This window comes from Benincasa hispida, chromosome 1, assembly GCF_009727055.1.
Source record: "Benincasa hispida cultivar B227 chromosome 1, ASM972705v1, whole genome shotgun sequence".
Taxonomy (NCBI): Eukaryota; Viridiplantae; Streptophyta; class Magnoliopsida; order Cucurbitales; family Cucurbitaceae; genus Benincasa; species Benincasa hispida.
This window is the reverse complement of record NC_052349.1, coordinates 84,077,872-84,097,368: the sequence shown is the minus strand read 5'-3', so window position 1 is coordinate 84,097,368 and position 19,497 is coordinate 84,077,872. Positions and strand designations below refer to the sequence as shown.

The window sequence follows — 19,497 nt, the reverse complement described above, 5'->3', positions numbered from 1 at the left end:
GGCTAAATTGTTACATATTTGAAAATATAAAGACTAAATTATTAGATACTAAAATTCAAGAACTAAATTATTACAAATTTAAAAAGTACAAAGATTAAATTTTTACAGATCAAAGTTCAAGGACTAAATTCGTACTTTAAAAGTTTAGAGACAAAATATTTTTTAACCTTTTGGAATAAGTCACTTTAGGAAAAAAAAAAATTGTGGCAACCACTCAACAATTTTTTTTAACACTTTCGAAATTTATTTTTTTTAAAAAAAAATTATCAAAAAGTTGGAAAAAAAAAAAAAAACTATTTCTCGATTTGGACATGATTTTGACAGTACACTCCTATTTTCCATGAGCACTTTTCATTTAAAAAATTGTAATCGATTGTACCCTAGAGAAAGAGGGTAATGTATGAGTGTCATATATTCGATTTGTCAGATTCCTTTTTGTAAAATTGTCACGATAGTGATAGACATTTATGTCTATCAATCCCTATCAATTTCATATACTAATAAATAGTAATATTTAACTACAAGTATTTATTGTACAAGTTAATAAATACGTCATCTATTCTTTATCTTACAAGTTGTGTTACCCATTTATCATTTCAAAGAGGGTTCAGATGCAAACCTACGTACACATACATATTTCACTAAAACAAGTTATGTCACTTGTTTGTAGTTCATCAACATTTACTTTTCTTTCCAATCAATTTACGCATTTTATTATCATTTTAAATGAGATATAATACATACTTTTATATGGACAATAATTTAACCAATTCACCAGAGGCATGCATTGTCCGAGAGAAGAAACTTCTCATTGCTTCACTATAGAATCCCCTCCAAGAAAACTCCCCATGATTGCCAATAACATTAGCATATTCACAGTTATAGGGAACATTTTTACATGTTCAAAATTTGTACAACCTATAAAAATAGATTATATCCCAACTTAAAATAAGCCTCGCAAGTCTATACAGAAAGAGGTCAGGCTAAACTAAAACAAAAGTCCAACCTCTCTACTTAACTAAACAAAATAAAATGCATTTTAAGAGTGGGAGAGAGCAAAAAAAATTTACATGTTCCTATACTCGGGCTGGGAAGAAGGTAGCAAGAAATTTGACTAATTTTCTGTACACGGGAATTCATTGATGAAGTTCTTGCATCCACCTTGATCTTTTAGTAACCTACCTCGAGTTGAAAATGGTTGTGTAAAGGACGTTTGATTGCTCGAAATGAGGCACGTCTAGTTTTAATCTTTTGCAGAAGTTCGTGCAAAATCTCTTATCCTGTCCTTTATATGCTGCAACATATAACACAAATTAAGAAAATCAAACTAGAGATAAAAATTAGAAATACAAAAAAGCAAGGTAATGTAGATTAGTAAGTTAATGTTAATCACCTTCAGCTCTTCGTGGAGAACAATGAATATTTTTTTCAACCTCTTGTGCCTCTGCAAATTAATCTTAGTTTGAGTCAACTTCATTATATGAGAAAATTTGTGTATACCAAGGGAAAAAGATTTGAAGTGCATAAAGATCAAGGCATACAATATTAATGCCTACATCAGGTTCAAGCCATGTGAGCCCTCTAATCCACATTCAAATAACCCGAACATATGAGGTTATCCAATCAACAGAGATAGAGAAAGTATTGCCTCTACCGACTCCGCCAACCATGCCTTGCTGCCTCTGAATTTACTGTCAACCTTAATCCTATACAATCCTAAACCTTTTACTTCCAATTACAAGTTCCCTCTCTCCCTCTGCCCCACCTCTGGAATACCAATTTTTTAATATAAACCAAAAGATTTCACAAACCTAAACTACAAGCACTAGCTGAATGAAATATCAGAATTCAGAGCTCTGCCACAGAGTAAAGAATGGGGTTTTGTGCAAGGGAAATTACAAATGTCGAATTAAGCCACAAAGTCCCAAAGATGGATCAACATCACTGGAACGTGAGAAACTACTAATACCATCAAGTGCAAACTTATAGCAAAGATACTAGGATAGAGACCATACCGCTGAACACAGCCGATAGGATTCTTTCAGCTGTCCTAAGACGTTAAAGTATTTTTCCGAATCTTGTCCTCTAGCAGAATCAAGCTCCTTTCCGAGTTTGCAGAACTCAGCCCTGCATATATCAATCGATGCTAAAAAACTTGTGTTTTCTTTACAGGAAGGAACAATGTACCAGAACACAATTAAATCAACAAACTTGTTTAAACATAATAACCAGACATTAAGGCAGGCAGACTGCAACATGAGTAGAAATGGATAAGAATCGGACATTAATAAAAATTTGTATTACCTGTAGCTTTCTAGGATTTTGTTCAAGGAGAGGTATGATTCATATTTATCATGATACTCCTGTACGTATTCCTCGTACCTAAGAATTAAGTATAGCTTTTCATCAGTTATCACAGAAATTAATAACATAAGCAAAAGAACTTGAATGAGTTATAGATGAAACTTACTGAGAAAAATCCTTGATCGCTCCCTTCAACTCTGGCTCATCCTTTTCATATTTGGAATATGAACAACTGTTTTCGTCTGAAGAAGAATCTCTCCTCTTTGGATCACTATTTTCACGCTCAGCTGATACTGGATTCTTTAGTGCTTCGGTAACTTCAGTTATTGGATTAGGTGCTAGTCTTTTACTTCCTTTTTTTGAGGGAAGCTGTTCTCTTTTCATATCATTCAGCTGGGAAATGCCAACAGATGCTTTTCTGTTGCTTTCCCCACAGCCTTCTGGACCAATCCCTTGATTAGGTTTTACATTGGCAGCAATTGACTTATCAACTTCAACGTGATCTACTCTTGAATTATATTGTGGATGAGACTGCAGAGACCGCTGGTTAAGTCTGGTCGAATCTTCAACTATATGTTCTGAAGTTTTCTTTTTATTTGAGCCTTCCGGATTGCTGGGAAACTTGGTACTTACATGGGGTGGGGACCGCTTTCCATATTCTAAACTAGTCTTCAAATTAGATTTTCCTCTACTTAAATCTGAACCCCAGATATCTGTAGTGCTTTCTTTATTCTCCAACTGTTTCAATGAATTGTTCCTTTCAAATTTCTTTTTACCCCGTGATTCCTCAGGGAAAGGGTCACGAAGTTCACCTAACTCCAGGTCTGAAAGCTCTCTTTGGAGAATTCGGCCTTTTCCATTAACAGGGGACCTGTTGGCACTAATTCTATTATTATTATCTCTTGGCGAATACCCCATCTGCGAGCTTGAAAATGTTTGGCCATCTTTGAATTTTCCAACTATTTCACCAGGTTTACTGTGATGGGAGTCAAAAGGTTGTATCTGTTTGTCCCCTGGACCACCTGATCTAGAATTTTTTGACACCTTTTTCTCCTTTGTCCCTTCATTTTCAGCATTTCCATGAAATGTATCTTTAAACATATGAAAATTTTCATTAGCATGACCACTCTTTTCAGTGTGTTTAGTGCCACGTCCAATATCACCATGCTTGTCGGTTCTGGCTGCAGTATCTACAGCTCTCACTCCTCCACTTTGGTCATGGGGCCTCCAACCTGCTTGAGAAACATCTGAACTATTTTTTTCTGAAACTGTTTCTTTGTGTCCCTTTTTTGGTCTAAAATCAGAATTGCCTTTAACTTCACCTTTATTAGTAACTTGACTGGTAGGATTTCTAACAGAATCTCTACCGTGTTTACTAGAAACTGGTTGTTGAGCTAAGCTTTCTGATTTTAATCTCTTGGTATGATCAGATTTCTCTTCTAAGCACTCCAAATCAGAACTCCTTTTAGACTTGCCTTTAGATATCTGACCTGTGCTGTCAGATTGTTCGTGCCTGCCACTGTCCACAACAGTATTATCCCTATCCTCAAACAAACTCCCAATAAAATTTTGGCGCTCTTGGAATTCATCAGGGTATGGTGAAAAGGATCTTGGTTCTTCCACAAGCCTTCCACCTTCAATAGGAAGGAAACTGCGGTCATCAATTTTAGCATCTGGCTCATCATCAGAAGAATCATTCTCAATATCAATTGCATCAGATTCTTGACCATCTTCCTTCTCATCATCTATAATCTGCACAGCGCCACCATCTGGACTTTTCCAAGCAGCAGGAGATGTAGAGAAACCCTGTGCGGAAGCTTGCAATTTATGCTTGGATTCTTTGTCATCATCACTGGTCATGATATCCACATCCTCATCAGAACCCTCCTTGCTGTTGGAAGGTACTTCACTTTCACTATCACTGCTACTCCCACTCCCACTACCCACAGGGCTTCGGCTTCTACTCCTACTATGATTCCCACTATCACTTCCACTATCACTGCTATCGCTTTCAGAATCACTGTCACTTTCGTTGTCAGAAGAGCTAGCTGCCTGGCGTTCACTATTTTCAGAACCTTTTTTCTCAGCAAAAAGATCGGGTGAATGCTGTTGGATGCCATTTTTCTCCAAGAAATTGGATTTTTTGTTAGCTTGAGAGGTTTCTACCTTTTCCTCCAATTCAATGCCAGATCTTGCTTCTAACTGCAATTCTGGGGCAGTTATTTGATCTGGGAGGTCTTCATGTACAGGGGGGTTTTGATGATGGCTGATCAAAGGAGAGCTGTAAAAGTACAAGACATGAATTAGAATCCAGATGAAAATTGAGCCATCCATATATATCAAATATACTGGCTGGTAAATTAGAGTTCTCATGAAGTTATTTTGTTTTTCTTTATTTTTTCTATAGACTATTTTTTCTTTATATATCAAATACAACACGTGGAGACTTGAACCTACAATCTCTTGGAGGAGATAGGAATGTCATAACCATTGAACATGACAGTCGCATGAAGTTTTGTCTATTATAAACCCTTGCAGTGAAGCTTTCTGCATATCAATTAGTTAATGCTTTCTTTCCTCATAAAGCTTAGTTTATTGGTAATCGATAAAACCAAACTATTAAGACAAGACAGTTGAGATATTTCTACCTCCACTAAGAGGTTATAAATTTGAATCCAGCATGTAATGCAACATTCTAAAAAAAATAAGACATTTGGGGTTTTGTTGAAGCATTTCTACTTCCATTAAGTGATAATAAGTTTGAATCCAGTATGTAATGTAGTATTCTAAAAAAAAAAAATGAGAATTGAGGTTGTGTTAAGCATTTCTACTTCCTCTAAGAGATTATAAGTTTGAATCCAACATGTAATGTAATATTCTCAAAAAATGAGACACTTGAGGCTGTCTGACCAACAACACCGGAAATTGTAACAGGAACAAACAACCCGACTTAAGATTTTGCAAATAACTGTTCAAGTCCACCAGATGGATTCAGCCCTTTAAATGTTGACAATACCTTTCACCTTCGGATGAAGGTTTTTTAGAGCCTTCCAACTCAACTCCTGATTTCAAACAATATCTCCCCGGAGCTTGGTAGGTTGCAATCTAATAGTCAAGATCAAACAAGAACATAAGAACAATAACTAAAGCATGCATGGAAGATATCAGAATTCAGAATTCCAACAATATAGGAAGATTTCAGGAGCAGTCAATTTATTATGTCAAAGAACAGAGTTCAATTCACACCTGTCATTTTCTCCGTGTTTCAATTCATAGTTCATTTGCTGAATCTTTTTAATTGAAGTGATATTCAAGACAACAAATGTAGGGTGTATTAAGAGATTCACTGAAATGGAAATTCTTTTGTAACTACAACCTTTCCACAATTGTGAATAACGAGAAAGCAGACCCCTAGGCTGTTCTTTCTCTTTTTGTTTAATTCTACATTATTTCTTATCTTTTTCTTTTTCTTTTTATTCACTTTCATTGAGAATAAATGAAAGAATACATTGTTTCTTATCTATCTATCTATAAACAAAAAAATACTGAATAAACACTAACTCAGCAGATTACGCATTGTTTCTAATAATTTAACATTTATATCACTTACTTTTTTAATGATTGGCTCGATCTTTTTCACAGCATTTGGGATTTTATCACCAACGGCTTTCTCCAAGGCCTACAAGAGAGAGGGATGGGAAGGAAGGGAAAAGGAGTAACAGAAGAGTTAACATTTAGAAAGAAGTAGAAAATAGTAAAACCCATATTTTTTAACAGAACAGATAAATTTGGAAACAAAAATACAATGAACAGAAAATGTCGAACACTATTTTTATATTAGGAATCGATATTTCAATTAAGATAGATGAAAAATATCATCCTAAATTCCTAGCTGTAGAAGTCACCTATTTACTTGGGTACCTTCAAACTCATCCCCTTGGGGTTCTCCAAAAGTAAATTATACAACATTCCTTGCAAGTCTGTTGTTTTAGCTCCACTATTCCCTTCCTGTCCTGGTGTTTCAAGTACTCCTTTTGCAGCTTTGGTCGAGATTTCCTTCTCACTGCTAGCAGCAGCATTAACCTTAGCAGGTAGTCGAGGTCTAATATCTTCTGTAATCACATGAGTCTTAGTGGTGTTTGCAGATCCAAAATGAGATACTGGAGCACCGGATTGCTCAGGTGGCGATGGAATAGGTGAAGATGATAGTCTATCCTTAGAAGCAGGTAAGGATGATATGCCAGGTTTATATGTAGATTTTGGAGGCCCAACTGCAATGACATCTTGTATCAGTACCCCACGACTAGCGTTAATTGACATTAATGTCCATCAGGAGAACAGTATATGTCAGAAAGAAACACTCAAAGAGGGAGAAAAATTTGTATGCCAAAAGAGGAAGAATAAAGACTTGCAGAAAGAAAATGCAGAACTCAATATGTGTAAACGTAATCACCTTGAGACAATTCGTTCTTCTGCTTTTTAAAGGGAGGCTCTTTCTTATTCTTAAAATGCCTCCATGGATTAGCTGCAAGCAAGCAAGGTATTAGTAAAGGCTTGATCTCAACTTAGAAGGCTCAGTTTTTGCAGTATTACAATCAGATAACAGTAACAGCAGCAACAACAACAAAAAAGATGGGAAAAAAAAAAGGAATACTGATTAAGGCAGGCTGATAAGACAACTTTACCAGATATAAGAAGAATGAATCAAGAAAATTACTTAGGTGCTCCCTAGGCTGCAACTATCTTTGTGCAGCCTAGGCAATTGTCCAATAAAAAATTGCTGTGGCAATTAAAAAAAAAAAACCTTTTTTTAATTTTTTTTCTTTTTTGTGTGTACAAGAAAGGGGAGCATGGGAATAGGTGCAGCCTATCATTGCTCAAGAATCAATCTCCTATTCATGGCAATGATAAATTAATATAAATTATCCACTAAACAAATCCTTAAAAAATGCATACCTTCGGCAGCAGCCAATTGCTTTATTTGATTCTTCATAGATGGATTACCAGGTTCTAAGACAATAGCTCTGCAGCAAGAAACAGAAAATATGTGCATGCATGTGTAAGAGCTTAAGACAGTACTAAACATAATTACGGATAGCTCTATAACAAAAACCAAAATTTCTCAATAGTTCAGAAGTCATATACTCATGAAAGTAAAAGGTTTCACAGACTCAGTGCGACATCTCAATCATCGAAAGCCCTTTTTTTTTTTTTCTCTATATTAGGTTTGAGAGGGAGGACAAATACTAGAAAAGAAGTTGATTGTAATATGATCATTAAACTTACAAATAAAACTAAATCATGGCTTAGAAGAACGGTGAAACATCCACAACCCAAATAAAAGTTTAATTTAAGATCATCCAGTACTGACAAACAAAGGAATACGCTATAGTTTCATGTCGAAATTTAATAAAAAAGAAAAATAGCTTGAAAGTCATCTGTAGTTATGTTATATTATAAACAGGAACATTAAGCAATTATATTCTGAACAATTTTTTTTAATAATATCATGTGTATGTTTATAAATTAATTTATATTAAAATGTCAGTACTCATGTATGAGTCTGTGTGACAACTACTCCATTGATTTTATGTTGTTTCTCTTGAGAAGGCTTAACACGGCAAATGTAAAACAGAAAAATAAAGCTTTCCTTGAGATGCAGTGTAAGTTTCTAGCGAACTGCATTCCCTTGGGCAGAATTTCATTGTTGGCAAGTACAGTAGGTATTATTTAGATAAGCACTAACACTTGCCCCTACTCCCCAAGAAAAAATCATTGGAGCCATATTGCAAAGTTAGCTCCTATTTTCAAGCAATATATCACCTTTAAGTTACTTGATGTAGCCCCTATGTGAGGTTTGGCAGATCCCTAGTGGAACAACTCCGTTTCTGTGATGAATGATGGTTCCCTTTGTTGGGATATTTGGGTTATGTTCTCTCTCAACATGGGCTGTGCATCATGGCCATTCCCTCTCTACCCCCACCAAAGGCCAAAAAAATCCTTCTCCACCACCAGCAAACGAAATAAATTACAGAGAGAACTACAGAGCCTTCATTCCTCAGTTCGTTATGACAAATCGGCAACTCTAGCCATTATGGAGGGAGATGACAGTGACCAACGAAGTTCATATCATGGAATATTCGTGGGTTGAATTCCTAGAAAAAGTGTGCCTCGGTAAAGAGGTTGATCCAACAACATAACCCGGACATTGTTCTTTTACAGGAAACTCAATTACCAGAAATTGACACTTTTACAATCAAATCAATTTGGAGTTCTTTACTGGTTGGGCGGCGCTCAATGCGATTGACTCCTCGGGAGGCATTCTTATTTTATGACATTCACCTGTTTTCACGGTACAGGAGGTTATAGAAAGAATATATACTGTCTCTATCCATAGAGAATTAGCTGATGGGTTCGCCTTCTGGTGCTCTTCGGTTTATGGGCCCTCTGACAATGTATATCAAATTGATTTTTGGCAAGAATTACAGGATTTGGCAGGTTTGGGAGGTGATAACTGGATTATTGGTGGGGATTTCAACGTGACTTGCTGGTCTTGGGAGAAATCACGATCACTCCATTTCTTTTAGTATGCGGGCGTTTAATCCCCTTTTTTTTAAACGGAAACAAAACTTTCATTGATATAATAAAAAAAGTCTAATGCTCAACAAACAGAAGAATAGAAATACAACAAACCAAACAGATCTAGGATCAGCAGGTGCACCCAACTATCTCAACTACGTTGACACAACTTTAGCACCTTCACCATATCCTTATACAAAGGAATTCACCTATAAAAAACTGAACAGTACATGATAAAGATAAAGAGTACATGATTACATAGAAGAGACAATAGCGTTCCAATTAAGACAAGTGTCTTGAATAGAGTAATCCAAAAAAAAAATTCGATTGGGAACTCCAAAAAGATGAAGTCCAAAATAACTTTCCATTGATATAATTGATTACATAGTATGCAGGCGTTTAATCAATGGATCAATAATGATCAATTGTGTGATATTTCGTTGAATAATGGTATTTTTACTTGGTCAAGTGGAGGACCCATCCAATATTCATCTATGATTGATCGTTTTCTACTCACTAATGCTTGCCTAGTGAAATTGGGGACAGTAAAGGTACATCTTTTAGATCGTATAACATCGGATGATCACTTTCTTTTGGCTCTTATTTCAGGTCATATTGAATGTGGACCGTGCCCATTTTGTTTTGAAAACTCTTGGCTTGAGGGTCACAATTTCCATCCATTAGTAGAATCATGGTGGATCAACAATCCTGTTGGTGGAAGGCCTGGACATAGATTGATGATGAAATTGAAACGATTAAAATTCTTCCTCCGCTCTTGGGCTCAAGCGCAATGACAGGCTGCTTCCAATATATCAACTCTAATTTCTCAACTTCGTGATTTGGCTAATTTGGTGGACCTTGGACAGCTTACGAGTGAAAAACTTTCTTCCCGCCATGTACTTAAGGAACAAATCGAATTTTTGACGGCACAAGAACTTATCTGTCGTAGACAACGTTGTAAACTTAAACAGTTTGCTGAGTGGGATAAAAATACTAGATTTTTCCATCGTATTGTGGTGGCTCGTAAAAGAAAGAGTTCAATTTCTAAAATATTTTCTAGGGATGGACAAAGCTTATTGACAGGAAATAGTATTGAAATTGAATTTAGCGCTTTCTTTTCTTAGTTGTTCACTAAGAGAATGACCAGCGCTTTCTTCCCATTGATGTTGAGTGGAGCCCTATCAATAGTGCACAAGCTACTAACCTTGAACAATCTTTTACCGAGGAAGAAGTTTACAAAGCTATTTCCTCCTTGGGTGTGAGTATATCTCTTGGTCCTGATGGTTTTAATGTAGAATTTTTCAAGTTTTCAAGACAACTTTGAAACATGATATTATGAGCATGATCGATGATTTCTACTCAACAGGTATTATTAATGCTTCTTAATGAGACTCACATATGTCTCATTCCAAAGAAAATTGATGCCAAGTCTGTTTTCGATTATCGCCCTATTAGCCTCATTTCATGTGCCTACAAGATTATTGCTCGTGTCTTATCCAATCGTCTGAAAATGGTCCTCCCTAGAACCATTGCATCGAATCAGCTTGCTTTTGTTGAGAATAGACAGAGTCTGGATGCATCTCTTATGGCAAATGAATTGATTGATGATTGATCTCGTAATAAAAAGGAAGGTGTGGTTCTTAAACTTGATCTTGAAAAAGCCTTTGATACTGTGGATTGGGACTTGCTTTACGCAAATCTTCTTGTTAAAGGCTTTGGTCCTTTGTGGAGATCTTTGATTCCTGGCTGTATTTCTAGCGTAAATTTCTCAGTTGTTATTAATCGCAGGCCTCAGGGTAAGATTTTTCCATCTCGAGGTATCAGACAAGGTGACCCTTTATCTCCTTTTCTATTTATTTTGGTTGCCAACTGTCTGAGCCATCTAATGAATTATAGCTTATCAAAAGGTATTATTGCATCACATCCTATTGGTGTCTAATTTTGTCCCGACCCATTTACAATTTGCTTACGACACTTTACTCTTCTCTACTGCCGATCACTCTGCTTTACAACACCTGTTTGAGGTTATCATATTTTTTAGCTTGCTTTTGGTCTATCTGTTAATTTATCCAAAAGTGAGCTTCTGGGGATAACATTGCTGATTCTATTATGGAATGGATGATGAATTATTTTGGCTGCAAGCAGGGTCACTGGCCTGCTATTTATCTTGGTTTGCCTCTGGGAGGGAACTCATTATCAAATAGTTTTTGGCAAACTATTGTTGAGAGAATGCAGCAAAAGCTTCATAATTGGAACTATGCCTTTATCTTTAAAGGGGGTCCGGATACTCGTATTCAGGCTTCTTTGTCTAGTTTTCCTATTTATTACTTATCTCTTTATTATGCTCCTTCTGACATCATTAAGGGTTTGGAAAAGTTGATTCGAAATTTCTTCAGGGAAAGGGCTCATGGTGAGGATGGGGCGCATAATGTGAATTGGGAGATTACTTAACGTTCTAACTTGATGGGTGATATTGGTATTGGCAACTTTCGGCATCAAAATTTAGCTCTCTTAGCTAAATGGGTTTGGTGTTTCTGCATGAACAAGATGTTTTATGGTATAAGCTTATTGTGGCTAAGTATTATTCCCCCTCTTGTATCTGGACAATGATTATTCGTGGACATTCTAAATCTTCTTGGCGCTTCATTTGCCAGACTACTGATTTAGTGGCTAATCATACACGTGTTCGACTTGGTTCTGGTACATCTACTTATTTTGGAAGGATCCTTGGCTTAGCTGTGGAGCTCTTTATACGATATTTCCTCATTTGTTTCGGCTTACTCGCTTACCGAATATTAAGGTTGTTGATGTGTGGATTGAGGACTCTAACGCTTAGGATTTGTGTCTTCATCGTATCTCAATGATTTAGAAACTCTTGAATGGGCCGCCTTGTTTCAATTATTATTTTCTATCAGTTTCCATCGTTCGCCTGACACTTGGATTTGGACTATTGATCCTTTTTCAATGTTCACTGTTAAATCTCTCATGGATGATTTGGTAGGTGGTATTGATTTCCAAGTCAAGGATGTTTATTCAGCTATTTGGATGGATCATTTTCCTAAGAAAATAAAAAAATTTCTTATGGGAACTAAGCCTTGGGGTAATTAATACTGTTGATTGTCTCCAACGACAAACGCCATTTATGACCATCTCTCCATCTTGGTGCCATATGTGTCATAATCAATCAGAGTCCGCAGCTCATCTTTTTGTGCATTTTCCTTTACCATTGCATTTTTGGCATATCATGATGCAAGCTTTTCGTTGGTTGGCGGTTCTTTCCCACAATATGTTCGACAATTTTAGTTCTTTGTTGGTTGGTCATCCATTTTATGGTACTAAGAAGACCCTGTGGTTAGCTTTTATACGAGCTTTCTTCTAGCCTTTGTGGGGTGAGCATAATAAGTCTTTTTAGAGATCTTTCTTCCAGTTTTGATCATCTTTTGGATTTGACTCTTTCTACTGTGTTGTATTGGTGCAAATCTAAGCAACCTTTTAAAGGTTTGAGTCTTTCTTATTTAGTTTCCAATCAGAAATCACTTTTGTAATCACCTTTAGGTGCTAAGGGGTCTCCCCTTCTATTGCATTTATTCAATGAAATGTTTCTTATCTAAAAAAGTGGGTGTCATTTAGCTGTAAACCTTCTCAAACCCTTGAAGAATTTGGAGCACAGGTCCTCCAGTGCTCCCTCTGTTCATTCTCTCTTCCTGCTAGTTGATATAGAGACTTTCATGTCTCAAGAGTTGAATGGAAGTCTAAACTCCCTACAGAATTCAAAGTCTATCTATGGGCGGTGATTCTTCAAGGTGTTGACACCAACAAACTTATACAGAGAATAAGCTCCATCTTGCCTAGATGGTTTTGCTAAGCTCATCAGCTTCTTTGTGGCCACCAGTCAAGGACAGGAAGGGAATTTGCATTGAACTTGCAGTACTCCATTTCTGGTCAAAAGGATTTTGTTGGAGAAACAAAATTATTTTGAAAGGCATTTGATTCATGTGGGAATAAGTTTGGGACTCTCATCTTTGTGGCTGGTTTGGCCTCCTTTCTGTTTCTTTAAAGATACGAGAGAATATATTGATATATTAAAAAAAAAAAAAAACACCCTAAGGGTCGGGGGCAAAGGGAACCCTCTCCCCAAACTCTACACAAAACTCTACACAGAGAGCTTTTCAATCGATAATAATCTTTCAGAGTTGTAATTACAAAAGAATTTTGTACATGGAGATATCCACCAAGACACTGTATTTTGTACAAGATCGCAAAAGAAATTAAAACATAGAGAGCTATCTTCAAAAGATCTCACATTCCTTTCCTTCCAAATATGCCACAAAAGAACTCGAAAAGCACAACTCCCAAGAATTTTGGCTCTTCCCATCAAATTCCAAGCATTTAGGCCTTCCATAATCCAATCATCCACCCTCCTAGGCACCAAGTAGAGATGCCCAAAATGGCAAACAAGTTATTCCACTATCTATAAGCAAAGTTAGAATGGATGAAGAGGTGTTCATGGTCCACCTCAAGTCCCCACCATCATCCAAACATAACCTGCATCTCAAAGGAGAGAGACCAATTCCTGAACTTTCTTTGAAGTCTATAATCTGTGTTAAGGCTCCTAAAGGCCCAAAGATCATAGGAAGATCTTGACTTCTTGGGGCATTTGTGCTTCTAAATCATACTAGTCAGGGCAATGTTAACCTTGGTGTTGGTGGGTTTTGCGGGGATATTTTGAAAGGCCAACTTACTAGAATATCTCCCTGGATCTTCCAAAGACCACAAATTCACCCTGTTCCCACCCCAAGATGCAACGAGCTAATATTCTCCATGAGGGTCACCCAATTGTGAAGTTCTCTATCAAAGACACCTCTTCTAAGACACAAGTCCCAAGCCTGATTGCCATTATCCCAACAATCAGAAATTGAGGCTTCTTTTTTGCATAAGAGAGCATAAATATCAAGAAATCAAATCTGATCATTCAATTATCTTCCAGAAAGCAAAAATATTTTCCACCTCTAAGAAGCACGAACACGGACACAAGACACACGGCAAGCGACACGACACGATGACACGTTATTTATTATTTAAAACATTATTTTTTATTAAGTACTAAAAATAATTAATACTAGTTTTTTATTAGTTATTAAAAGTAACATTTTAAAAAATATATATTAAAGGAAAAGGAAAGGTCATTTAAAAAAGAAACCAAGAGCCCATTTAAGAAAAAAAAAAAAAACTATGGCATATCACACTGAATGGATGAAATAAGGCCCAGAGCCCAAAGCAAAAACCCTAACCCCGAATAATGTTTTTTTTCCCTTCTTGCACTATTCAAAATTAAAAAAATAAAATAAAAAACAGCTGAATTTAGTTCAAAACATTAATGGTGCATGAAACCCAATAAATTATAGCCCATTAAATAAAAGCAAAAGCTCAACAACCCAAGAAAACTGACAAAAGGCCCAACACCCATTAAAACAAAATAAAACAAACAAACAAACAAACAAACAAACAAACCTAACACTATTATCCCATTCCCCTTTCAACCGCCAATCTTCTTTTCCCTCTAGCCTCTCCCCCTATTCTTTTGTCCTCCATGAAAACCCCCTCCCTTTGCCACTGCTGCCAGCCACAAACAGTCACCACTCCGACCAACGTCGATGCTGGCCGATTCTCTCCAACCACCGATGAAGCGGGGATCGTCCAACAAAAGAAAAGAGAAAATCAAAGGGAAAGGGCAACATGTCTAAGCGTGTCTCCCCGTGTCCGATTTATTAAAAAGGATAGAAATAATAATAATAAGACACATAAAAACGCGTGTCTAACACATGTCTGGCACGTGTTCAAGCATGTCGATGTTGGACACGAGTCAGACACGGACACTAAACAAAAAAATGACGTGTCCATGCTTCCTAGTTCCACATCTACCTCAAACCATTTTTTTCTTTTTCTTTTTCTTTTCTTTTTTTTTTTAAAAAAGAGAGTCAATAGATATATTAACCAAACAAAAAAGTGACAGCCTAAGGCCTTAAACCTTGCAAACCGAGAGGGGAACATGATAGCTAATCAACGAGCTTTCCTCAAACTCTTTGAAAAACATAATTTGATTTGCATTAAAATTCACAAAAGAAGTACAAGCTCCCAAGTTCTTTGAGAGGTTTGGTATGTCCCAAAATACACTAAGTCCTCCCTGAACCTCCTAAGTTCCTAACTCACCCAATTTACACAATTCTGATAAACTTACTAGGTAATTAATATATGTCAGTGCTACTATTCCCAACATATTTTCTTCGCAGTTATAAATTATAGTTCATGTAATGGTGCAAAAACTATCAAGTGTGTGAGAATTAAGATAAGCACGTTAACTAGCCCCACTTAATTTTACAAAAATGCATGAAAGCTTAGATAATCTATAAACTGAAAAGGGCAAAAATCAAATGCAGTTGGGTAACGTGTGCTAATTGCCGAAAGTAGAGAAGCAAGAAACATCCTCAATATAGGATTGCATACCTACGAGACTTAGATCTACGTTCAGCTTCTTCAGACAACTTCTTAACATGATTTGTAGTTGATTCGTCCAAGATACGCTGCACGTTCAGTTTTCTCCAAGCATTGCCTGATTCAATGAGCAAACCACTTCCATCTTCTCCACTTTTACGCTCTTCATATATGTCACAAAGATCACCAACTTCACGTGACCATGTGAACCTGAACTCTTTCCCACCAACATCAATGACCTGATGTCAAATTTGAATTCAAGTACAAAAATGTTAAATCGCCGAGACCTCATAAAATAGCTTCAGACATAGAAGCAGAAATTAGATCTTAAGGTGCATGGAAGATTATAGCATTGGCTGACAGGAAACATTAATATGATGAGAAATGATAATATGTAAGATTCATGCACACTTCTTATCAGTTTTAAGAAAATGCACATGATAAAGCTCGAGGAGAGGAGAATAATTTAAAGGTTAATAATCACTTTTGACCCTTGAACTTTCATGGAAGTACAATTTAGTCCTTTTACTTTCGATTTTGTAACAATTTAGTCGTTAAACTTTAATATCTGACAATTTAGTCCATGTACTTTAAAGTCTATGATGATATAATCCTTATCGTGAGAATTAATGCTAATATTTAATGGAATTTCTTACCTAGGTATATCAATAAACTAATTAAGGACTCAATATGTTTATAATCAACAAAGTCTAAATTGTTACAAAATTAAAAGTACTCAGACTAAATAATTACATATTAAAGTACAATGACTAAATTATTACAAAATTAAAAGTACAAGCATTAAATTGTTATGAATCAAAGTTTAGAGACTATATTATTACCTCCACAAAAATATAGGTACTAAAAGTGATTTTTTACCTAATTTAAATTTGAATATCCACAATTGGTCTATGAACAAGATTCAAGACTAGATGGCAACATAGGACTCCGTTTACATGTTTTTGTATCATTAACTTGTGATTTTGTATGTATTCCTTTCTTTTAATTGCTCAAGGCTTGGAAAGCCTTAAAATGATTTTGTCAATGTTTGTATGGGATCAGACCTCCTCCTTGAAGATTATCCAGTAGAGATGTAGACTATTTCCATTTTCCAATAATAATAATAATAATAATTTAAAAATATATTTTTTTCCTGAGGAGATGCAGAACGAGAAGTGTAATAAGTCTCCTCAAAAGAGAGAGATTTTTGTACAATACAAATTCAATGATAAACTGAAAACAGGTTAGCACTTTGCACGTAAAGTGCAGGATGTGTTTCTTCCCATTTTCACACAAACAGAAGATTGGGACATCAAGAAAAAAGGGTACATCTTAGAGGGCTCAACAACATAACTGAAACACAGCATATGCACACAAAACAAGGCCTTGCAATTTTTCTATTTCATCACCAACCCTTGCCCAAGGCCCTAGCCATCCTTATAATTCCATCCATTCTGTTCTAGTGAAGTGACAAAATGAAATCGGGATGAAGCAACCTCATATTCTCAAATTTAGGAAGGATTAGAATATCGGACGGCCATGGAGATCCCCAACTTCCATAATGATTGGAAAAATGCAATGCTCTTAATACTCAAAACTCTAGCGTTCAAGACTCCACAAGCAATTCATTTGAAACCATGAATTGACACCTGATTCTCACGAGAAACTTGGAACACTACCATGGTTCACTTTTGACACCTTTCCAGCAATTTTTCAAGAATTCAAATGGTAAAGCCATTTCGACCCAACACCTATTTCTTCCTGAACTTTTGTGATCTTTAGAACCTCTTCTTCATCAAAAAGGCCTTTCCTTCTCTATCTATCCCATTCCAGATCATCAGCAAAAATCAACATTTCTCTTTTTTGGTGTGGAGATTTCGGAAGAATATAAAAGAAAATAGAGACTACTTTTAACTTGTTCATATGACATCTAGTATTTGGGCACGCACAAAATTATGGAGTACTTGATTAAAAGAACCACTGACAGGGAAATTTCAAGTTGTTAGCCTTTTTATATAATAGAAAGCCTGCCCACCCCTCCATATGTTTTCCTACTATAATCACAATAGGACACTTACTCTTCCTCCTATTGGTGTCATGCTTTAATATTTCAGGGATACTAGCCATCCTACTGGACATCTTTTAAAATTACACCAAGAATTTATCGGCCTGAAGTAATATTTTAAAAGATAATAGTAAAATAAATAAATGTCTCTTTTTTTTCTTTTATTAATAGTTCATTGAGATAAAAATGAAAGAATACAAGGGCAAACAAAAACCAAGCCCACCAAAAAAGAAAGAATTCCCTCTAAAAAAAGAGACTCCGAGTCTCCAACTATACAAAATAGAGTCTAAAGAGTAGTTACAAAAAGTCTTTGAAAAACCGAAGCCAAAAGAGAAACACAATATCTAACAAGAGACCAAATCTCAAAAGATCCCCTAAATAACATGTTATTCCGCTCCCCCAACAGGACCCAAAAAAAGCACACCCAGACAATCCACAAGAAGCACCCCTTCTCAAGAAAAGGTGGATGGAAGAGGAAATCACCAATCACATCACTAGTAACCCTATGCCAAACAAGCGAGACCTAAACGTCTGAAAGGAAAAAAGCCCACACAACTCTCGCGAACTCACAACATCAGAGAATATAATCCAAGTCAATCTATAGGGAATTTCATCAGGTCCTCGAGATAGTAACTTTATCAAGATATAGCTCCCCATAAGCAAAGAGAGACTTAGAGTTATCCCTTTCAACTTGTCTCTCTTACTTACTTCCTACTAAAATTTACTCCATATCCATCATAAATTGCATATTCTTTATAACCATGTTGTGCATATTGTAAGACTAAAACCAAAACCTCAACAGCGGAAGCACTTCCTTGAATCATTAAATTATATTCTCTACCAAAATGAGAAAGAAAAATAAGCTCAAATCTTAGGCTATAAGTGCAGCAAGTATTAGCAAGTCTAGATCACCAGCTTGAAACGGTTTTAATAGCCATGCCCCAATTTTCAGGTGGGGCACAAGCACCAGTATAACCTCTTACAAAACCATATATGCATCAAAGGCACGTAGAAGTACTGATGAGATAATCTGATTATAGTATTCCTACTGATATTTTTCGAACAAATACTTATTTACACGTTTTTTCATATTGCTACTCAATTGGGTAATCTAATCCTTGACCTCACAGTATTCGTATTCACCGATTCAGCAAACAGCTAACTGGCACCCAATAAAAAATGTAAACACAATAGTGTTACAAAAACAATAAACAATTCAGCAGTACTCAAATTGACAACAAATTCCACTGAATAAAGACCAAAATATATGTAATGAAGTCGCAGTTGCACAAAGCAATTCCATAAAGCAAATAAAACCCATCAGCTTAGTGTAACTGCCCTGCCCCCAACAAAGTGGACAAAAGCATAATCTGTACAATCTACTTGAGGACATATCCGACAGCATGGTTGAAGTACTTAACACAAGTTCAAATAATGTAAAAAACACCACACACGCACATTACAGAATAAAAATACACGAGCATAAAAATCTTCATTATCACATGATGTGGATGACTAACTAAAGAACAAGTATTATAGAAAACTTACATTACCACTAGAATTCTTGGCGTTCGCATCAAACTTAATCCTCGGAGTCCCGCCCTGCGCCTCAACCCGCTTGATCTCGTCGATCAAATCAGGAGCCAACCGAATTATCATGGCAAAAGCCAAAGGATTGTTACCAGTAACGAGACTGAAATTCTCCTCGACGGATTGAGGGGCTTCGGATGTGGTTGCAGTGGTGGTTCGATTTCGAGGATTGGAAACAGAAACGGGACCGCCGCCGCCAAGAGAGAGACGGCCGGAGGGGCGGTGAGAAGGTGGTAGGGGAAAAGAGGAGTGCGGGCGCTTTCCTCCAGCTCCCCGGCCCGCGCCGCCGCCGGGTCGGCCGAGCTTGGATGCGCCACCATACATTGTGATGGAAGAGAGAGAAAAAGACGACGGAAGGTGGTCGAACCAGGTTTTGGGACCCAGATGAAGAAGAAACACACCAACGATTCCAAGTGCCTCTCTATTTACCAATTCGATTCTCACATTCGCGTGCCTTTTGGTCTTCT

General features: G+C 36.5%; 1 protein-coding gene across 2 annotated transcripts; it reads right to left on the bottom strand.

Moving 5' to 3' along the window:
* Nucleotides 1-787: 787 nt before the first annotated feature.
* On the bottom strand, nucleotides 788-19,484 carry LOC120074517 (dentin sialophosphoprotein). 2 transcript variants are annotated; one of them, XM_039027673.1, is made up of 12 exons: nucleotides 18,989-19,484; nucleotides 15,388-15,614; nucleotides 7,261-7,328; nucleotides 6,758-6,829; nucleotides 6,226-6,575; nucleotides 5,915-5,983; nucleotides 5,321-5,409; nucleotides 2,471-4,585; nucleotides 2,305-2,382; nucleotides 2,016-2,127; nucleotides 1,394-1,444; nucleotides 788-1,294 (listed from the first exon to the last, which is right to left on the bottom strand). In XM_039027673.1, exons 1-12 carry the CDS (start codon nucleotides 19,352-19,354, stop codon nucleotides 1,244-1,246), a joined length of 3,648 nt encoding a protein of 1,215 aa, XP_038883601.1. In that variant the 5' UTR covers nucleotides 19,355-19,484; the 3' UTR covers nucleotides 788-1,243. The 2 variants fall into 2 exon arrangements, with proteins under 2 accessions (XP_038883601.1, XP_038883609.1); XM_039027681.1 differs by having other exon boundaries at nucleotides 18,994-19,161.
* Between the last annotated feature and the right edge of the window lie 13 nt (nucleotides 19,485-19,497).

What these genes read in the sequence shown, in the direction of transcription:
- LOC120074517 (XM_039027673.1), bottom strand. Translation starts at nt 19,354, where the DNA reads ATGTATGGTGGCGCATCCAAGCTCGGCCGACCCGGCGGCGGCGCGGGC. An exon ending in GCAATTGGCTGCTGCCGAAG is followed by an intron (nt 6,830 to 7,260) that starts GTATGCATTTTT and finishes GCTTGCTTGCAG; the next exon opens with CTAATCCATGGAGGCATTTT. An exon ending in GAAGAACGAATTGTCTCAAG is followed by an intron (nt 6,576 to 6,757) that starts GTGATTACGTTT and finishes ATGTCATTGCAG; the next exon opens with TTGGGCCTCCAAAATCTACA.